Source organism: Chionomys nivalis, chromosome 5 (genome assembly GCF_950005125.1).
Source record: "Chionomys nivalis chromosome 5, mChiNiv1.1, whole genome shotgun sequence".
Lineage (NCBI taxonomy): Eukaryota > Metazoa > Chordata > Mammalia > Rodentia > Cricetidae > Chionomys > Chionomys nivalis.
Genome location: NC_080090.1, coordinates 32,163,983 through 32,185,062, shown reverse-complemented (window position 1 = coordinate 32,185,062; position 21,080 = coordinate 32,163,983). Strand labels below are relative to the sequence as shown.

Sequence of the window (21,080 nt, the reverse complement as noted above, 5' to 3'; positions counted from 1 at the left end):
ATCTGACCAGGGATGTCAGCTTTTCTGAATGCCCACCACCTGGTTTGACTATTTCAACACACACCGAGAAGCAGGGCAACCCAGCACTTCCTAAATACACCCTAAGTTACAATCACATAATCCATGGCTTCTCACTCACGTGCATCAGGACATCTTATGCTGACTGAGAGGAAAACGCTCATGCAAATGGGCTGTACTCTAGCTTGGCTGTTTGGTTCAGACCTCGACCCAACCCCCATACACCCTGCCTATCCCACAATTTGCCAACATCTAATACAATCTTGTTTATTTAATACCACCACACCCTCACAGTGACCACATGAAAGCAAGTTAACCGTCTCTCTGGGTTGGGACAGCCCACCCCCATAAGTATTTCCCAGAAGAAGCACATTTTCTCCTCTCCCCATCCCTGCGTTTGGTGGGTTATTTTCTTTATTGGTTTGCATGGTGATTCTGTTATTTCTGATGAGTGCTGGCTGTTCAGCCTCCACACTGGTGCTAATGGCTTAGGCTCACTCACAGAGCTGTGCTGGGAATGAAACTGATAGAATGGATGTCCAGGGCACAGAGCAGAGAAAGCACTGGGCGCAGTTTTTCAAAGATCTCTTTTCCTCCCTTCTTTAACTGACAGAGACAGAAAGGTGCTCATAGGGCATGGGTACAGATTCACCATTTTGTAGACAGGATGGAAAATAGGTGAATCAGGGTGCTATGGAGGTGTCATAAACCTGAACTTGAGGGGATGGAGAGTGAGTCTTCACAGGGAAAGAAAGGTTGCTGGTCAAGGGAGAGAGAAAGGAGAATACTGGGAGTCTAAAGGGACTCTGTGGGTGTGTGACTGTTGTTGGCTGGATTATTGGAAGACATTGAGATTCCAGGGTCTGGCACAGATAACCAAGACTGGGGGATGGTATGGTAAGAGGCAGCTCCAAGTGTGTGTGCTGTGGTTCCAGGCCATGCTTTCAGGAAACACCCTAAGAACTTGTCCATTACCCAGGGCAGTCTGAGTGTGAGGAACAACAGAGAACCCCACTTCGCTTGGGGTATACCCCAAGAGTCAAGCCTTGTCCTTCTCATAACACTTTTGAGCTCCGAGAGCATTCCTTTCCCAAGTCAGCTCAATGCAGTCTTTGGGAAACCAGGTTTTAAAAGGCCCACAGAATCTTCATGGTGTCTGTGGGTCCCCCCCCAGAGCCTTTCTCTAGAATTTGTATCTCAATCCTGTAAGATGCTCTACTGGGCAGGTTTAAATGAGTCAAGCCCAGGGGTTCAAAGAGTCCTGAGGACGTCTCCTCCTCAACCAGACACAACAGCAGACTGGGAGCTGGTGTCTGGTTAACAGGACGTTCTCCCCACACCTCTCCTGCCAAGGAACCTGTTATTTCTCCCTACAAATCCTCTCACCACCAAATCACATTGTTATTTTTATTCATTCATGCAACTCAATTACCGGCAGCTGCTCTGGGGATGGACACTGGTCTAGCTCCCTGGAATAAAATCAACAGTGGCTCAGAGAAGCAGAGGCAGTCCATTAGGCAAATGGTTACAAAAAGCGGCAGAGAATGGTGTCTGCTGTGCACGCCATTAAGGACAAACAGGTCTGAGCACCACTCAACCCTATAGACCATGCACCAGATGATGTGAGCTTGCTAAGACCCAGGGACTGCTGCAGTGGGGAACTGGGGCTGCCCCTTCACTGCCTGAAGTCCTGTGGGCGCTTCCCTGAGACTCCTGCACTCTCAGGCATCTGCAGCATATCCTTTTCAGAAGGTGGGGATCCTAGGTATCCTTGAAGGAGAAACACCCCAGTAGTCAGGCTGTCCGAACCCAGGCCCAGAGCCTAGTTGGAAATGTCCACTGCAGGGTCAGCTTACCCGCCTCTTTCCTGTTGCAGTTTGTGGTGGGCCAAGACGGCACCTGCGGTGTGGTGTGTGAGCACTCCCCATTTGATGGCATCGTTCTGGTACAGTGCACGGAGCACCTGCTGAAACATATGTGAGTCTGGGGAAGAGCAGAGGAAGGCCTCAGAGTGCTGCCATAAAAAGCCAGGAGAAACTGGGGTGTCAGTCCAGAAAACGGCTGAGCCAAAGATGGATTTGGAAAGCAGCTTGAGAACTGCGAAATGAGCTTTGTGCACCACAGACGAATGGGAGGTCCAGATCGGGCAGGAAACTCAGGGCAGACAGGAAGACGCAGGGGATCCAGGCTTTGATCCAGGGAAGCTCAGATTCGTTCGTCTTTGTTGTTGGTCCTGAGACCAGCAACAGGTGCTTGGTGGCCCAGCACAGAGGGAGGTCCCCTCCATCACCAGCTAGGTCCCCAGCCTTCATGCTGGCTGGGGTGAAGCCTTGCTTTTCTGTGCCTTAACCACACTGCATCCCTTCTAGCTTTCCTGGTTTTGTTCATTCTCTTCCAGCATCTCCTTCACCCGTGTAGGTTCTCAGTCTCTTCCAAAGAGTCTTTGGAGTGATTGAGACACAAACCAACCTTTGGAGACGGAACAACGCAGCTCATTACGTCATTCCCAAGTCTTCCACAAGCCTGAACATGGTTTAACACTAGGGCATATAGAAGCAAGCGGCGCCCTTGGGAGTCAGGCGGAAGCGGATGGGCTCCTGGCTGTCATTCGCTGAGTTTGTTATCGGCTCGGTGCTTCTGTGGGCAGCTCAGACCCCCTAAACTCCAGGAGCCATGCACAGAAGCAGCCGAGATGGCTGCACGGGAAAGCAATGCCATCCACAGTCCCCAGCTGCAGGGTCTCAGGAGGTTGTTGTCCCTTTGTGTCTGCAGGATGAAGAGCAACAAGAAGCTAGTCCGAGCTGACTCGGTGAGTGAGCTCCCTGCCCCCAGGAGACTGAGGTGGAAATGTTCCCCAGAAACTCAAGGTCACCTCGCCTCCTCGGCAGAGAAACTTCAAAGGTGAGGGGAACCCTAAGTTTCCTTTAGGGGCCCATTCTGCCCCCTCAACAGCTGCTGAAGCACCCTGGTTGATTCCAAAGGCCCTTGGGACTCTGTTCCCCTTCAGGCTCCACCCACTCTCACCCCTCACTGGAAAAGCAGTCAAGCTAAAGAGGAGTCATGGCTCTCAGGAAATAACCTTGCTCAAATATCCACCATTTTCATAAAATGCAAACATGAAGCTATTTTTTTCCTGTAGGTTTCACCTGAGTAGGCAGAGTCAAGGCTGGGAGTTGATGCAATAAACAACCACTTTGAATAGTTATTTGAATCCAAGCTATTTCAATTTGCTTGGCTTTACACGGCAACTTGACAAGGGGGCCTTTTTCCCAGGAGAGGGGCTGGTTCGGGCCTTAAGGGACACAGGCAGAAGGACTGTGGGTGTTAGTCCCTGCCGGAGATGAGCGTGAGAACACTCATTTACTCACTCCTCAAATTTGTAGAGCTCTAGTGTGTCCGGTCTGTGGCAAAGCACTGGGAACTGAGATAGGAACGTGCCCTGGGCTTATCCTCCAGACTTCAGTGGGAGAAGCAGACCCCAGAACAAATGAGGTAGGAGGCATGAAGTGCCCGAAACAGAGACAGACGTGCAGACCCTAAGCTGACAATGGACAAGGGCTTGATCTCTGCCTGGATAACAAGGGAGGCCTCCGAAGGATGAAAGCAGTTTGAGGGGCTAGCAGGCAGGGAGGAGGCAGACAGTGGCTTGTTTAAGCCTCTGAAGGTTCATAAAGATCCAGGATGCTATAGAGACAGCAAATGAGAAGCTGGCTGGAATTGGGACATAAAAGAGAATCTGGGCCAAGCTGCGAAGAGCCTTCCTTGGTTAGGCTGAGGAGCCCCTCCTCAGCAGCAATTGTGGGGGAGCCAGTGAGGAGTCTATGGGGATAGCACGGGTGAGCAGGACAGTGTGGCCAAGCTGGGAAACCTAGAACGGGAGCATTCCTCACGTAGAACTGCCGTCAAGGCTGCCTAGCTTTAGTGAGTGTGGAAGGGGTTTCCAGGGGTCCATGGAATGATGCTGACATCTCAGCTTTTACGATGGGGATCCACAGTGGGTGGGTGGCCAGAGGGGGGTCAGAAAAAATGGCTGAAGGATCAGCAAGGATCTGCTTATTCTCAGGGACCTGAGGTGGCCCTGTGCGCTCCTAAGTCCCTCAGCTTCTTCCTAACAGGGCCTGGACCTGAACAGTCTGTGAGATGTGGCAGGTCTAGGTGAGCCAAGTGTGGGGAGGGGGTTTCTGAGCAGCCATGGTGAAAGAGAAATTTGCCCAAGGAATCTGTCAAAAGGTAGGGGTCTTTCCTGTCCCAAGCTGCATGACTCCTAGGAGCTCGGTTCATGTGAGGCAGGAGGACTGATTTAAGGTGGGCCGGGGCAGCGGATGGCTACCGTCCTCCTGTAGGTTACAGGTTACTCCTGTAGGACCTGAGACAATGGCATACACCTTGCAGGCAATACCCCCACGACAGTCAGACCAGACCCCTAACTCATTATAAAGGATGGCACTGGTCAATACGGGGGTGGCATAGGCGTTTCTGTGTAGACACAGGGAAGCTTTGGGACACTCTGAGAATGATAGGCATGCCCTGGGAGACCTAGCGGCAGTCACTGGGTAAGTTGGGATTTCTGTTACATGTAAAGCAATAGATGAGCAAAGCCCCCGCCCTCGCTGGAGCTACCATGACAGTCAGATATGAAGTCCTACTGTCCATGGGTGACAGCAGGCTGAGAAATTAACTGTTAGGACAGCTGAGGATCCACAGGGACATTGGACCCTTGTTCCAACCCAGTCTCTTTCAGGCTTGTTTTTTTTTTTTTTTTTTTTTTTTTTGGTTTTTCGAGACAGGGTTTCTCTGTGGCTTTGGAGCCTGTCCTGGAACTAGCTCTTGTAGACCAGGCTGGGCTCGAACTCACAGAGATCCGCCTGCCTCTGCCTCCCGAGTGCTGGGATTAAAGGCGTGCGCCACCACCGCCCGGCCAGGCTTGTTTTGTAGGCAGCCAGCAGGTGGGAGTGTGTGGGTGAGGCTCACCCTGCCCATGCAAATGTCTCATTTCCATGCTCCTCCCACCTCAGTGCAGCAGCCAGGAAGCTCTCCCTAGAAGGCCCCTTTAGGCTGAACTTCTCAGAAAGGCATGATAGGTGAAGGTAGGTCTGATACCCTAGGGCATTTCTGGAGAGTAAGGGCTGTGCACTCACCTTCTGGACCACAAGGGCATGGGCCAGGTTCAGAAAGCTTGGGTGGGCTCTGTGGTAGAGGTGGCCCATCTCACATGCAAAATATCTTCTTTCTCTTCCACAGAATAGTAAAGAATCTGGACTTCATTGTTTATAAGTTTGACAACTATGGAAAAACATTTATTAAGAAGCAGAAATACAGCCCTGATGCTTTCATCCAGGTGGCCCTCCAGCTGGCCTTCTACAGGTGGGTGAAGGCAAGATGAGCCTGCACCCAGGTCAACTGTCAAATCGAGTGCCTTAGAGTCTAGAACATCCCAAAGGGAGGTGTGACTTTCACGGTTGAGCAGAGCGCTGGAGGTGGTCAAAGTCAGCTCTACGGAGATGTTGCCGTCTGAAGTAGGTTTCAGGTCAGAATCAACTCCAGAAGAAGGATGGTGTCCTAACTGGGGAAACGTCTGAGCTGGGACCCAAGAGCTTGCCATGCAGAGCAGGGAAAATCAGTTGGGTTAGGAAGACCAAAAAGCTGCAGAGACTGTCCTCCACCTGATTCCCTCCACCCATCTGAGCCCCTGTAGTGTGACCCCTATCTCCTTGGTCTTCCAAGCCTTGTTCAAGGCATGGAAGCAATGATACCCACGCCACCCCAAGTTAGTCTAATCAAAGACTAGAGGCTCCTTATTGATTTTTCCCTTTATTGCACCCACATACCCCGATATCAGTTCTCCAGATGTCTCTCAAGTCTGCTGTCTGCCCTCCCTACCACCACCATCCGTCCCTCCAAAACGATCAACAACCTTTGCTTGACCAGCTGCCTCCTAGGCTCCATGGAGCACTGCTCCTATCTATGCTCCCCACAGTCCTGTATTCACGAAGAGAGGGCTTGGACATACACAACCAAGACTAACGCTTGCTGTCTGGTACTCCTGGGGCCCACCCCTGTGCTTTGCGGCCCTCCTGTAAACTGTTTGGCCTCCAGACCTTGGCCTTGGCTGTCAATCTGCTCTCTCACCTGTCACTTCCAATGGAAATGTCACCTTTCAGAGAACTGTCTGGAGATACTCTTAGTAGAAGCAAGCATCTTGAGCTCTGTTGTCGCCCAGTTTTCTATCATATCAAAATGTCCCTCCAGGAGCTGACACACCCTATAAAGGTAGTAAGACGTAGAGCCACGGCTCATTGTGTGACACCAGGCTTTCATTGGTCTGAGCTCTGTTGTCTTACCCCTTACCCGCAACTCCACAGACGTTACTGGTTGATGGGAAGTGGGGATTCTACTGGTCAGGGATGCAAGCCTGTTCACCTGGTTTCCATGCTCAGGGAGAAGGGCTTTGTCACCATCAGCATGAGCTCTGCTAGCACAGCCAGGACACGAAAACAGTGGGTGGGGCTGCCAGGCACAATCCTTCCCATGAGACGCACCTTGACATGCTTGTGGGTCTGGGCATCCGTCCACACTCCCCTTCCTCAACTGCTGGTTAGAGGCCATGGCTGATCCATGTAAAGTAAAGCAGGCTTCCCTAAGAGGTGTGATGGTGATGGATTGCCTTTCATCTGTGCTGTGGCATCAGTCAACACTCACTGGGCCTCACAGAAAACTCCAGGTTTCCTACAGATTGGTGGTGTTTGTTTTTCAAAAGCAACCATCACCTCTTCATTTATATCAACATGGTGTCCCCAGTGTATAAAAGTGTACACGGTTCTTCACATCAAAGACTTGCCAGCATTCATCTTTGGAGTTCTCCTCTAGAATTCTATTAACATTAAAATGAAATACTACGCCACGTCATGTCGGAGCTATGAAAATAAAGCCTGCCGGGGCTATTTCTCTTTCAGTATTTATGACTCCCTGAGAACAAATTACTGTTTGCCATCCATCTTTTGTCTTGTTCAGGCTGTATCGGCGACTGGTGCCCACCTACGAGAGTGCATCCATTCGCCGGTTCCAGGAAGGCCGGGTGGACAACATCAGATCGGCCACGCCAGAGGCTCTAGCTTTTGTGCAAGCCATGACCGACCACAAGGCTGCCACGCTGGTAAACCCCTCTCTGCCTTAAGGAGCCACAAGGTGGCCCATGAGGCTGCCTTGGCTGCCCGCGCACTCTGTTCCATGACACGATTCTCTGGCTCCGGCTGCCCTTATGCCCTCTCCTTTGTCCACAGGCTTTTGAGAAACTTCAGCTGCTAAAGTCAGCCATCCAGGCCCAGACTGAGTACACAGTCATGGTGAGTGGTGGTGCCTCCCCAACACCAACTGCTCAGTGACTCAGCAAGGCTACTGACCCTGATTTTTATTCATTTTAAAGTTATTTTGTGGCACTGGGGATTGACGCTGTGGTCTTACACGGGCTAGGCAAGTGCTCCGGCACTAAGCTATAGGCTACGTCCTTTTTTTCTTTTTTAACTTTTTCATTTTGCGACAAAAGTCTCATTATGTTGCCCAGGCTGGCCTTGAATTCACTATTAGCCCAGGTTGGCCTTTAATGTGGGATCCTCTTACTTCAGTCTGTCTAGTGGCTGGGACTGGTTACAGACTTCTACCACTAGACAGGTCTTGTTTCTACAACATGGGCAGCACAGCCTTCCTGCCCTCCCCAGGTCCCACCAGAGAACAGTGAGTAGTATCTGAAATCTGTTGATATAATCATAACTATGAATACTTGTAGCCTGGTCCCTGGAACACTGGGAAGGAGTCAGAATTTATTATCACCCAGGGCTACTTTTCCCTCTTGATTGCTATATGTTCATTTATGTTGCCTGTGAACTGAAGGTCTTTGCTCAAAATTAATAGGGAAATCAAAATTGTGGGGGGACTATTTCTCTAGTTTGAGGGAATAATTTATTTTTTAATATCTCAAAGCCATTATTTGCATATAAACAATGGGGTTCGAGCTACTGATCAATATGCTAATTACAGATTACTCAAAAACAACCAGAAGGGTGGCAAAAATCTATGAGAAGAATTGATGAAATTTTTCTCTATGTACTTGAAAGCAAACACAAAATATGTCTGGGTTTTAGAATCATCAGTGTAGAATTTCCTCTAACTCCATCCCTAATCATCTTAATAGCTATGCTTGCTCTGTTTAAGCACTGTATTAGCCTGTGTTCCAAGTACTCAGGAACCCAGAGCAGGAGAATCACAAGACGGTGACTACCAACACAGACCTCTGGCCCTCTGCTGTCCATGGTAGCAGCGTCAGGGATACAGTAGCTCCTGGAGGTCCAAGATGGGGAACAAAATCCGGAGTCCTTGTACCCATGGCTACCACCCCTCTAAAGGACTGTTGATTGACAAGAGCAGCAGGAGCAGGCTGCTTTGCATAACAACTCCCTGGGTGGACCTTCACAGTGAAAGGATAGAGAGAGGTCACCAGAGAAAGGAAAAGTGTCCCCTACCAGGGAGGGCTTGGAGTCCTTCCTCTCTGTACCAACAGGGCATATAAGAACCAAACCATGGGACCTGGCTGTAGCTCCCTGGTAGAACACTTGCTTAGCATGTATGAGGTGCCCGAGTCCATCTCCAGCAACACCTCACATAAATAAATTAGGAATAAAGTTAACTGACGTTTTATAACTTGTCTTTTCAGACTGTAATTAGATAACTTCAGAGAGACAGGAGCCTCTGTGGCATCTTTATGCATTTGTTCTTAACGGAGGGAGAGCAGTTGTCAGATATGAATACGTGCCTTGTAAACCTAAGCAAAGGTCACTGGGAAAGGACGGTTTCAACCTGAGAGGGACTGAAACGGCTAAATGGCCACCATACATAACCGAAACCCCAAAAGTTTGATTAGTCTGGTGGTAACCAGGTTATGACTACTGTCTAGGAACAGTCTCCTGAGTCTCCCCACTTCTGAGATTGCCCCACATAAAGACAGAATCACAAACAAAAAGCAAATAAAAGAGTGTAGATGCCATCCACCCTGCCTCAAGGTGGAGAGACCTAGAAGAAGGCTCTGGCCCTAGTTCCAGTCCCTGCATCCTCTCCTCAGGGCATCCTGGAGTTCTCCCTCTTCCACTCCACCTACTGAAAAGAGTTTAACCATATCCGTGCATGTGTGTGAGTGTGTGAGTGTGTGTTTGTGTGCGTGTGTGTGTGTGTGTGAGAGAGAGAGAGAGAGAGAGAGAGAGAGAGAGAGCCCACATCATTCAGCTAACATTTTTGCCTTTAGCATCAGCAGAGCTTTTGCTCAGCAATCTACTTCCTGACTTAATTACTGAGATTATGAATCAAATTTAAGTGAGTCTACACATTGTCCCAACTGGGTGATGAACCCTGTCCCAGCTTTGTGTTGGAGGGTGAAGAATTAGTTATGGTGCAATTCTAACCCTGACAGTTTTGACACCCCTCCCCTATTTCTGGATCCAACACATGAGCCAGCCTTTTCCCCATATACTCTTTACCTGGCCAGAGCAGGCTGGTGCGGGGAGCAGGCTCACCCATACTTGTGTTATAATAGCATGCTGGCACAGCTGTGTAGCAGGCAATGGGCTCACCTACCTTCCATCCAGACATTTGTGAGGTAGATCCCAGCCCTCTCTGGACACAGCCTGTGTGTGCGGCAGTATGCAAGAGTCCAGGAGCAGGGTCTGGCAGCAGTGGCGCACGCCTTTAATCCCAGCACTCGGGAGGCAGAGGCAAGCAAATCTCTGTGAGTTCGAGACCAGCCAAGAGCTAGTTCCAGGGCACTCAGGGCTGTTACACAGAGAAACCCTGTCTTGAAAAATCAAAAGAAGGAAGGAAGGAAGGGAGGGAGAGAGGAAGGGAGGGAGAGAGGGAGGGAGGGAGGGAAGGAGGGAAAGGAAAGGAGTGGAGTCCAGGAGCAGAGGCTGCATATAAAACAGTCAGCCTGAGCAGAAGATCATACAGTCATACCGACTATCTACCCAGAACAGTTTAAGTAAGGGCTGTGACTGCTGGAGTCATCCCCGGTCTTGAGGATACAAGAAGGGGAGAGAGGTAGAGAGAAGTGCAGGTCTCATTGTCTTCTGTGTTCCTGACTTCTAGGCCATAACCGGCATGGCCATTGACAACCACCTGCTGGCACTGAGGGAGCTGGCACGGGACCTGTGCAAGGAACCACCTGAGATGTTCATGGATGAAACATACCTGATGAGCAACCGGTTTGTCCTCTCCACCAGCCAGGTACAGATTCTGTATGTGTGACCAGGGCCTCGTAGTAGAACCAGGGAGTTTCTGAAGACATTAATGACTGGGAATCTGTCTTTGTCTCTGTTATTTTTAACATACATACAACACATACATTCTCTCTCTCACTCATGAGTATATTTGCATATTTAATATATGTCAATTATGCAAAAATTATACATCCTTACAGGGTACAGTGTATGCTGAATTATTTGCATATAATGGGTAGCAGTCAAATTAGCCTAATTGGTATATCTATCATCTTAGTGATTTAAAGAACATTCAAAGTCCTTTCTATTAGCTACTTTGAAATATTTGAGTTATTGTTGTCAACCATATCCTTTCTACTGTGCCATCAAACATTGAAGTCAACACATATCCTCTTCACTCTCAACCCCATCGCCCGGCTCTTCTTTTTATTACTTGTGTGTATTTCTAGGTATGTGTACATGTATGTGAGTATATGCTCTATGTCTGCTGATGCCCTCAGAGGTCACAACAGGGTGTTAGATCCCCTGAAGCTAGAGTTACAAGCAATTGTGACCTAACTGTCTGATATGAGTGCTGGGAATTTAACTTGGGTCTTCTGGAAGAGCTACAAGCTCTTTTAACCACTGGGCCATCTCTCCAGTCCGAGGCTCTACTTCTCAAGTGTTCTGTCCCCTTCTGTAGGATGATCTAAATGTTCAGGGAATTGCTATTCTCCTACCTCCTAAGCAGAAATGGCCACAGGCTTCCTTAGCCAAGGTAGGCAGCCTGAGAACACACCCATCTGGGGGCTCTAGGGGGCATGCAGTACTGTTTTGCCATCTGTCATGTGACTTTATTCCACTGCAGAGGACCCTAGGATCTGAAACCTAACAGGCCTGCTTGGAGGGTCCCCAGTTAGGTCACGGAGATTATGATAATGAACGGCCAGGCCACCAGCCTGGTGCTGAACATATGCCAATGGTGTTAAAGGACCGCAACCACAGAGACAAAATGACATTCTTTAGTGGGGAGCTGCAGGGGAGGGGAGGACACACGTGAACACGCCAGCCTCCTGAAGTCACCCTCTCTGCAAACCGCTGGACGTGGGCGGCAAAGGGGGCCGACAAAGCAATGTTGAGGGTAAAAGCCCACTCAGTAACTTAATCTTGTCATTAGAGCCGTGAGCTTGCAGACATGAATAAATGAGAGCAGAATACTACAACATAAATTCTTCAGGAAACCATCCATGGGCAGAGAGCGCTCTGGAATGGCTTCATGGCCTCAGGCATTGCACGGCAAATTTATCTGACAATGCAGTGACTCTATTAGCAAGACTGATGGCTTGTTCTGCCCCATTAAAATGGCCAGTGTCGTTTGAGAAGGCCCAAGAATGCAGCACCAAAAACCTGTGGAGTGAACACGGACTCTGTCCCACGTTACTGGAGTTCAACAATCCCTTCTCCTTTTCCCTAAAACCAACTGATAAAATGAGGGTGGGGTGTGAGCCGTTCTTTCCTGCCCGAAAGTGGCGCTGATGGCCTGGGCTTTCAGAGACACACTTTCTTGGTCGGAGATCTGTATTGCAAAGCCTCAGTCCTCTGAATTCAAAACATCTTAGACAATTAACTAAATTTCCAGGTGACAGCAGGTTTGGAGGTGCCCGGTGCCGAGTAATTGTGCACGGAAGGGCCTTGGGGAGGAAATCAGGCCAGCCAGGCGGTACTGACAGTAATTACGGATCTGGGGGAAATCAACAGAGAAGATGGGCCAGATTTCCTCCAGTTCATAAATTACTCCCTGTGGGAAGCCATCTAATGGTTGGGTGCCACCAGGGTGCTGTTTAGTAAATTAGCCTGATTGCCACAGCGCCTCAAATGGCCCCTAGATGAAGGAAAGTCTTGGCTCAAGCCGGAGCAGCAGGTCGCCCTGGGAGCTTCCAGCTCTACGAGCAGAGCCAATTGCACACTGGGGAGTGGGTTGGGGTCTCTCTCCCTCGACACCATGCACCTCGATGGCTCCTCTTTATTACCCTAGCCATGCCCATTCATTCATACCAACACACTCAGTCTGGTCAAATCCAGGATGAGACAGACAGGGGAACAAACAGCACTGAGGTCTTAGGAACTAGGGACTCACCCACCACATCTTATCAGGTTCCAGGCTGAATGCCCCAGTAAGCTGCTTCTGACCTGTGCCCTTCTCCAGGTGCCCACGACCATGGAGATGTTCTGCTGTTATGGCCCCGTGGTCCCCAACGGATATGGAGCCTGCTACAACCCCCAGCCTGAGGCCATCCTCTTCTGCATCTCCAGCTTTCACAGCTGCAGAGAGACCTCTTCCATGGAGTTTGCAGAAGCTGTGGGAGCAAGCCTTGCTGACATGAGAGATCTCTGCAGTGCACGGCAGCCTGCTGAGGGCAAGCCAGCAGCAACAAAGGAACACACTAGAGACCCAACCAGGGCAAACAATCTTGATGCCGGCCACTAGCCTGACCTCCTGCAGGAGCCAGACCCTACCAAGCCCTGCTCCCATCCCCCCCCAGCCCAGCTTTTTGTTGCTCCCCTGTCCTCGTGGGCCCAACCCAGCAGGCTGTGTGGGGAGGCATCACACAAACCTGGCATGTTAGGAGAAAGAGTCCCTCATTGTTTTTCAAGGTGGTCTCTGGCTTTTACCAGTGGAAATGAGACTAGCTCAGCTTGGAAGCAGCATAGGATGGCTGGGAGCCTCCTCTGGGATCTGCAAAAACTTAACATTTGTACTTCGTTCCCAGCAGCACCCAGCGGTGCACATGGTAGTTCTGCCTAACGATAAGATGTGTCATCTCGTCACATGGTATGGACCCAATAAGACATGAAAGTAGAGGTTAGCCCTGGATTGTCATCTGCCACCATCCCTCCACACACTCACAGATACACATATAGCCCGAGGCCAATTAAAATACAGAGGCCCACACCCCCAAAGACCTTTCTCCTATGGTCCACAGCAGTCTTCCTTGAGTTCAGATAATCTCATGCAGATATTCAGAAAGAAAAACTAGAATGAACCAACTTTCTTCATTTGATAATGGAGGAAACTAAGTCTTTGGGCAAGGCTGTGAAGATTAAGGGTTGGGTTGTGAGTAAGGGCTGCATGGTCGCAGAGCCCTTTGGGATGACACTGTCCAGCAGGCATTGTCTGTGTGATCTTCTTTGAACTACTTACTGATCTGGACGAACCAAGCCTATACTTGCAGTTCTCTATCAGGAAATAAATTCACTGTATTTACTGGATATATCAAACCATGCACTGTGAGGGTGTCAAGACTTATGAGTGGCAGACCCTTGGCTGGAGGGAACACCTCCTCCCTTAGGAAGAGACTGGAAGCTGGCCTTCCCCCTCCAAGAACAAAGGCAACACTGAGCCATGGCCACAGGCTGCTCTGTGGGGACCCTGAGAAAGGAGACTGTTCCATGTGTCCCTAAAGAGATGGAAAACGAGACCGTTGTTTGAAGCAGTGATGCACTGAAAGTATGGCCACCTTATCATACTGCTACATTGCCAAATTATATATGAAGTTGATGCTTGGGTTCTATTTTTATAATATAGTTCTAGATTTATGGTAATATATACATTTTAATTTATAGTTCTGTGCTTTAAAGAAATACGTGTATGAATAAAGAACAGTATATTGAAAGTATTCTATTCCAGATATTTATAAGGACTATAAGTCTGTATTCAATAAAATGTAATGCCATGAAAGGTGACGATGTTACTGTTCCTACCGACAGATGGTACAAACTCACAGCTCAATGGCCTGTAGCTGGATGCTGCCAGCACCAAGGTCAGAGAATGAGGCTTGGAACATCACATGAAGTCAGGAGTTTGAAGCCAACCTGGATAACCTAAAAAGATTCTGCATCTAAAAATAAGATACTGGGCCATGGAAGAAAAAGACGAAGGGAACTAAGTCTTTGCTAATGGAAATGGCAGGCCATATTGTGATTGAGAAAGACACAGGTTTCATATGTCATTCTGACTGATTGACAGGAACTCAGTATAGAGATGGGTGTTCCCTGTAAGCATGTCCAAACATGTGTACAGCTAGCATAAAGAAGAGATAAAACCTCCAGTCTCAGAGGCCAGATGTGTGGCTAACAAGCCCAGGGGCACTCCACACTTGTTAAACGTCCTGGGGAGTGCTATCGGCCTTCGAGAGCATAGAATCCCAACCTGTAAAGTGGGAACGTTGAGACCAACAGTAATTATCGTAAAGACCTAGCATTCTTGCTATAGGCTCACAAATGCATGCTCATCCTGGTCCTGGCTGTAAGACCCTCTCCACAGGTGAGCAATCCACAGTGCCAGAATGGAGAGTCTTCCAGATGGGGACCCCAGGGTTCTCCCAGCAGAACACTGAAGTGCACAGGTAAAGGGAAAAGGGCTTAGAACACCCCAGGATGGCGGAGAGGATGAAAGCAATGTGCGCTGTTCCTACCTGTCACACATACGGCAGATGGCCTCCGAACGGTCAGACATGAAAATGCAGACAGCACAGAGAACGGGAAGTAGAGACAATATAAAATTATGCCTCCTTTCCATTGGGTGGATGCTGATGTCCAGAGAAAAAAGCAGATAGAATCCCTCTGAATGGCATGGGAGCAACCAGATGTTTCCAAATTATTCTAGAATAGTAGTCTCCTTAGAGGGGAAACACCAGTAGCTGTTCCCTTGGTCAGTTCATCCTATTTAAATATATATATTTCAACATGTGTGGATATATATGTGTATGTGTGTATGTATATGTGTGTGCATTTTTCTGAGCTTTCCTTTCAAAAATCCCTTTACATATTATGAAGGGTAAGCACAAGGCTCTCCTGGGAAGAGCTGGCCTCACATCAGGTGCAAAGACCTTTCTAAACCAACTCTCTTTGGTTCCACTCATATCATGTGCTCCTTCTAGCTCTTGAAGGGATTTCTGTTCCTACCTCTGTCCCTTATGCCATGGATCCAAGAGTTCTGTCTATGCTCTCTGTTTCTAACTGAGAAGTAGTGATATGGCAGGCTGAGTTGATGCAGAAGGGCTCCTCCAACTATGAAAACATATATTTAAAGGGAAAATATTTACGCTATATACCGGCATTCAGAAGATAAAAAAATATTCCATCACTTGGGAAGCAGAGGCAGTGAGATCTCTGTGAGTTCGAAGCCACTCTGGTCTACAAAGCAAGTTCCAGGACAGTCAGGGCTGTGTAAAGAAAGCCTGGCTCCAAAAGAAAAAGGAAGGAAGGAAGGAAGGAAGGAAGGGAGGGAGGGAGGGAGGGAGGGAGGGAGGGAGGGAGGGAGAGAGAGAGAGAGAGAGAGAGAGAGAGAGAGAGAGAGAGAGAGAGAGAGAAATGTTTGCCTTCCAGAAAGAAGGGCGCCATAGTTAGCAGGAGCTACAGGTTTACACATGACCTATAGCTTCACTCTGTCGCTGTGTGAAAGACCCTGTCCAAGAGCAACATGCAGGGGGGAAGGGTTTATTTGGCTTCCAGTTCCAGGCTGAGAAGTCAGGAGGTGGGAACCTCAAGCACCATATCTGCAGTCAGGATCAGAGAGAGAAGACACACACGGACCCCTGCTGTGCACTAGCAATGCTCAGGGCTTCCTTCACTCTGACACAGTTCAGGGCACAGCCCATGAAAGTGGCCACTCATGTTCAGGGTGGGTCTTCCCACCAACTGTCAAGACAGTTCCAAGGACGTCCCAACAGGCTGACCTGATCTACATAATTCTCAGCTGAAACTCCTTCCCAGGTGAGCCTAGGTGGTGACAAGTTGACATTTAAAACTAGCCAGCCCAAGACCCCTCCAGCCCATCTGCACACCGCCCCTTGGGGCTGACAGGATGTGCAAGCCCACGGAGGGTGGATCCCAGAGGCATCTTCATCCTCCAAAAAGGACTAGAAAAACTCTTCCCATCAGGCCCCTCCCCGCCCCAGGCGAGGCAAGAAAGCCTGCCATCCACTCAAGGTGGTCGATGTAGGGGGAAGAAAGGCATGAGAAATTAAAACCACAAACTTTGCCATGTGAAGATGAAAAATCTGAATTTAACACAATCATTTTAAAAGGTCAAATTGGCCTGCTACAATAGGACTCAGAGAGACACATAGAAAACCACTTCCCACCTTGCACACATCAAACACCCACAGTGGGACACAGTCCATTGCAGATGAGCTCACAGTCAGAAATACAAAGCGAGGAAGTAATATACATGACAGGAGCGCAGCGGAGAAAGCAAATAGGAGTCAGGACGGCGGCAGCTTCGGGGAAACCAATAAACAGATGTGTCAAATATTGCTAAAGACTTTGTTGAGTGAGACAAGATAAGGAACACGGAGGACATGTGGGAGCTGTTGGGGAAGCATCCTAGTTTGCTTCCTGCTGCTGTGACAAATACCGTGGCCAAAGGCAGCTTAAGGAGGAAAGGATTCCTTTGGCTTACACATCTCGAACACTCCATCACTGAGAAAAGGGAGAGCAGGAACTCAAGGAAGGAACCTGGAGGCGGGAACTGAAGCACAGGCTGTGGAGGGGTGCTGCTTACTGGCTTGCTCTCATGGCTTACTCAGTTTGTATTCTGATGCAGTGCAGGACCACCTGTCCAGGGGTCATACCACCCACATGGCTAGACCCTCCCACATCAATTGTTAATCAAGAAAATGTCCCCCTGAACTGGACCGCAGGCCAATCTGATGGAGGCAACTCTTCAACTGAGACTTCCCTCTTCCCAATGACTCTGTGTCTGTGGGGCAGACAAAACAAAACAACAAAACAAAAACTAGCACAGGGGTATATTAGACAGAAAGTGGGAACGCACTTGTCAATGAGAAATGACTGAGAATATTCCAGAATCTAGAAAACGATTCTAAAAATCATGGGTCAAAGAAAAGAAGATAGGCCGGGCGGTGGTGGTGCATGCCTTTAATCCCAGCACTCGGGAGGCAGAGGCAGGCGGATCTCTGTGAGTTCGAGGCCAGCCTGGTCTACAAGAGCTAGTTATAGGACAGGAACCAAAAAGCTACGGAGAAACCCTGTCTCGAAAATCCAAAAAAAGAAAAGAAAAGAAGACAACATAAACTTTAAAATACTTAGAGAATGTTAAAGACATAACATAACAATGCTGCTCCCAGAACGTCCCAGGTTCATTAGGTCATAGGATACCTTATGATGAACTGCCCCCCAAAACAATACAGGCCATTGCCATTGTTCTCAGTTACCAACCAGATGATAAGACCCTATTACTTGATTTGGTCTCAGGATACCAATAAATCAAGCTAAACATGAGCTGGAAGTGTGCTAGCTTTCATACTGCTGGAATGTGCTATCTGGTCCGCTGCTGGAGAAAATGCGGTAACGCTCTGATCTAGCTATGAACCCTGCGCACTATACAGTACCAATTTGCCAGGCAAGTGTGCTCATTGGTGTCTGATATGGGAGTGTCCAATCACTTTATTGCTGGATTTGAGGCTCTCTCCACAAGAGGAATTCATGTCCGATACTACATACAAACCTGGTTAAAAATGGTGGTTAGGGAGGTCCTATACCCAAAGATGGGAACCTACTACTATTGTTTGGCTGAATGGATATTGTGCCAAACTGCCTCCCGGTGTTTATACGCATAGACTAGCGCCCCTCTCTGAAATGTTCAGAGCAGCTTCTATTTGTAGTTGATGCAGACAGGAAGTAACCGCTGAGTGCCTGTATCACTTCCTCCAAGGAATATTGTGGAAAAGGATGTGGAAAGAGTCTAAGAGCGAGAGGAGAAGAAAGGGTGCTATGAAATGCTATTTTCTAAACATGGTGCTATAAAAGCTAGCCAGGGAAGGCACTTCCAGCTATTGTGCCCATGAATTCCTAGCAGCAGTGGCTACCTGCGTAAGATCTTTGGGGTGTCAAATGCTCAAGCCAGGCCCAGTGTCATTATCTCTTCCTGATGACTAAAGATCCAGGCGTCTAACTCTCACCATCTCCTCTAGCATCAAGTCTGGCTGCACTCCGCCATGCTTGCTGCCATGATGATAAGAGACTAAACCTCTGACCTGTAAGCCAGCCCCAATGAAATGGTTTCCTTTATAAGACCTACGGTGGGCATGGTGTCTTCACAGCAATAGAAACACTAAGACACCAGTCTAGTCAAATCACTGAACTCTGGGTTCAGTGAGAGAGATGGTATCTAGAACCAAGGCAGTGCCAGGCATGGTGGCACACACTTCTCACGCCAGCCCTCAGAAGGCAGCAGTGAGTTCAAGGCCAGCCTAATCTACATAGCAAGCTAAAGGATGGCCAGGGTTATACAGAGAGACCTTGTCTCAAAAGACCAAAACCAACAGGAAACCCCGGATAGCAGGCTGATAAGAGGACTTGGTGAATCCAGGCTCTGGGCACCAAGGCTGATAACCCTGGAACCCACATAGAGACAGACAAGCCCCACACGTTGACCTCTGACCTCCACACGCACACCACAGCGTGCACACACATATAATTAGGCACACACACAGACAAGGAGGAGATGAAATATGAAAACAGATTAGCAGTGAAATCAAGAAGAAAGTCCTTCTAAAGGCTTTAACAAAGAGTAATCCAATCAGTAGTACTCCAGTGAAGAGTAGATTTTTGTCTTCTAAAAGTACACAAAGTTTAGGGAAAACCAATCGTTAGTGTCTTAGGGTTACTATTGCTGTGATGAAACATCACAACCAAAAACAACTCAGGGAGGAAACGGTTTATTTGGCTTACACTTCCACATTGATGTTCATCATTGAAGGAAGCCAGGACAGGAACCTGGAGACAGGTTCCTCTGATGCAGAGGCCATGGAGGGCGCTGCCTACTGGATTGCTCCTCTTGGCTTTCTCAACCTTTCTTTTAGAACCCAGGACCAACAGCCCAGGGATGACCCCACCCACAGTGGACTGGGCCCTCCCCGCTCCATCACTCATTAAAATGCCCTAAGGCATACCTGCTGGTCTTCCCTAGGCATTTTCTCAACTGTGGTTCCCTCCTCTCAGATGACTAGAGCTTGCGTTGACATTGTAAGGACATAAACAATTTTAAAACTCTGCAACTTCAAGAGTTAGTTGAAAACAGCATATCTAACTAGGAACCTGAGCTCAAGCATACACCATGAGATGTTCCTGGTGGCAGGCCACCTGTTACTTACTACCTAGCTCTGTGGTCTACCAGGGAACAGCAGAAGCAACCACTTTGGGGAGGGGGCACACTAGAGATAATTCACACCTGCTGTTATGCGAGACCAACTCCTTTGACCCAAACTGAACCCAGCCTGTGGTTTTTGCATATACATGTAAGCCCCAACTGAGAACGGCAGGTGGGGGTGGCTCTCCCTACTGCGCTGTGTTGTGTGTGGTAGTTGAGCTCCCATCCTGGCTTGGACTTTGCACACTGAATAAACCTTGCTTTTGCATCCTGGACTTGACTGGATTCCAGTGGTCTCTCTGGGGATCTCAACTTGGGCACAACAACATAAAACGAGCCAGCACAATTAGGTCCTTCCAAAAGGCACGAGGCCATACTGACCAGGATGAAGAGCTGGTGTCACGGACTGTGCAGCCCTTTCTCTGTAGACTACTGTGCTCAGCTGTGTTGTGAGTCACTTCCTGCTATTCAGTGGTGCTGTAAACTCAAGTTCCCGGAAAAAGCTATGCGTATGTGTAAAAGATTCTGCATGGCTGATTGGTTGATCTGAACTTCATGGTTGTAGAGAGTTGCAATGTTCGAATGGAGAACCCACATTATCTTGGCTTATTGTTTTCCCCCTTAATACTTATTCATTGCTCAGGCCCCTGTCTGACCTAATGTCTCATCAGCCATTATATCAAAGTTTTGGAATATATAAACAGACAATTAGCTTTCACAACCCCAAATTCCTATTTGGGGGAAAGTTGTGCCTTGCATTGCCAGTGTGAAACAGACTCAGGGGAGATTCTTTGTGCCCCTCCAAAACTCAGAATCCTACTGGCAATGTGGATCAACCCGTATGTGTCACGGAAGGACAGGCGACACGTGGAGAGAACTGATATTAACACACAACAGTAGCAGATGTTGGGAGAACTCATGGGAACGAGTTTTTAAACCTTGCGCTTTTCATGACCCTATAAAAATATTGACCATGTTGGTTTTCATAAATGTGTGTTGCGCTCACTAAAAAGGTAATTGTTAGGCTTGGCTAATCACTGTGGGGGAAAACAAAACCCCCCTGAATCTCAGGACTATAGAACAAATGCTTCTGTCTACCTCGGTCAAAATAAAGCAGGCTGTGAAGCTGCCCTGTCATGGCGTCTCTCATCCATGGGGCCTCCAGGTTCTCCCTGGATTAAGGGTGGGGGGGGGAGAAGGGGGAGAGAGAGAGAGACAGACAGAAGACAGACGGACGACAGACGGAGACCCTTTTGAGTCTTTATCCCAACCCCAGAGCTGAGTGAAGGGTGAGTTTGGTGAATCAGGTTTTGTCTCAGCCAAACAAGTTAGCTAGTAAGCAGTGGAAACCTTCCAAACAGAGAATGGACTAATTGAAAACATGTTCGTACACGTGGGGGCACATGCCTGTAAATTCCAGCATTCAGGAGGCTTCTTCAAAACAAAGACACAACTATTTGTATGTATGAATAAACAATCAATCAAACACAGGGCAGAAAGTAGAGGAAAAGCATCGACTCTATCCTGCACGGCCTGCCAAGGCTCCTGAGCCTCTGCCGAGTAAACACAAACCGCAGGCAGCAACCCACCTTGAGCGACGGTTACTGACAAAACGAGGCAACTTTGGAAAGCGTAGCTTCCTATAGCTG

General features: G+C 48.6%; 1 protein-coding gene across 1 annotated transcript in view; it reads left to right on the top strand.

The window, feature by feature from the left end:
• Chat (choline O-acetyltransferase) overlaps positions 1–12,744 on the top strand; it is a 47,058-nt gene extending 34,314 nt beyond the window's left edge. Inside the window, exons 9-15 of the mRNA XM_057770506.1 lie at positions 1,895–1,995; positions 2,791–2,919; positions 5,260–5,382; positions 7,030–7,171; positions 7,299–7,361; positions 10,147–10,284; positions 12,463–12,744. Of these exons, the coding sequence (XP_057626489.1) occupies positions 1,895–1,995; positions 2,791–2,919; positions 5,260–5,382; positions 7,030–7,171; positions 7,299–7,361; positions 10,147–10,284; positions 12,463–12,744 (978 nt within the window). The remainder of the gene's footprint in view (positions 1–1,894; positions 1,996–2,790; positions 2,920–5,259; positions 5,383–7,029; positions 7,172–7,298; positions 7,362–10,146; positions 10,285–12,462) is intronic.
• The last annotated feature ends 8,336 nt before the right edge of the window (positions 12,745–21,080 follow it).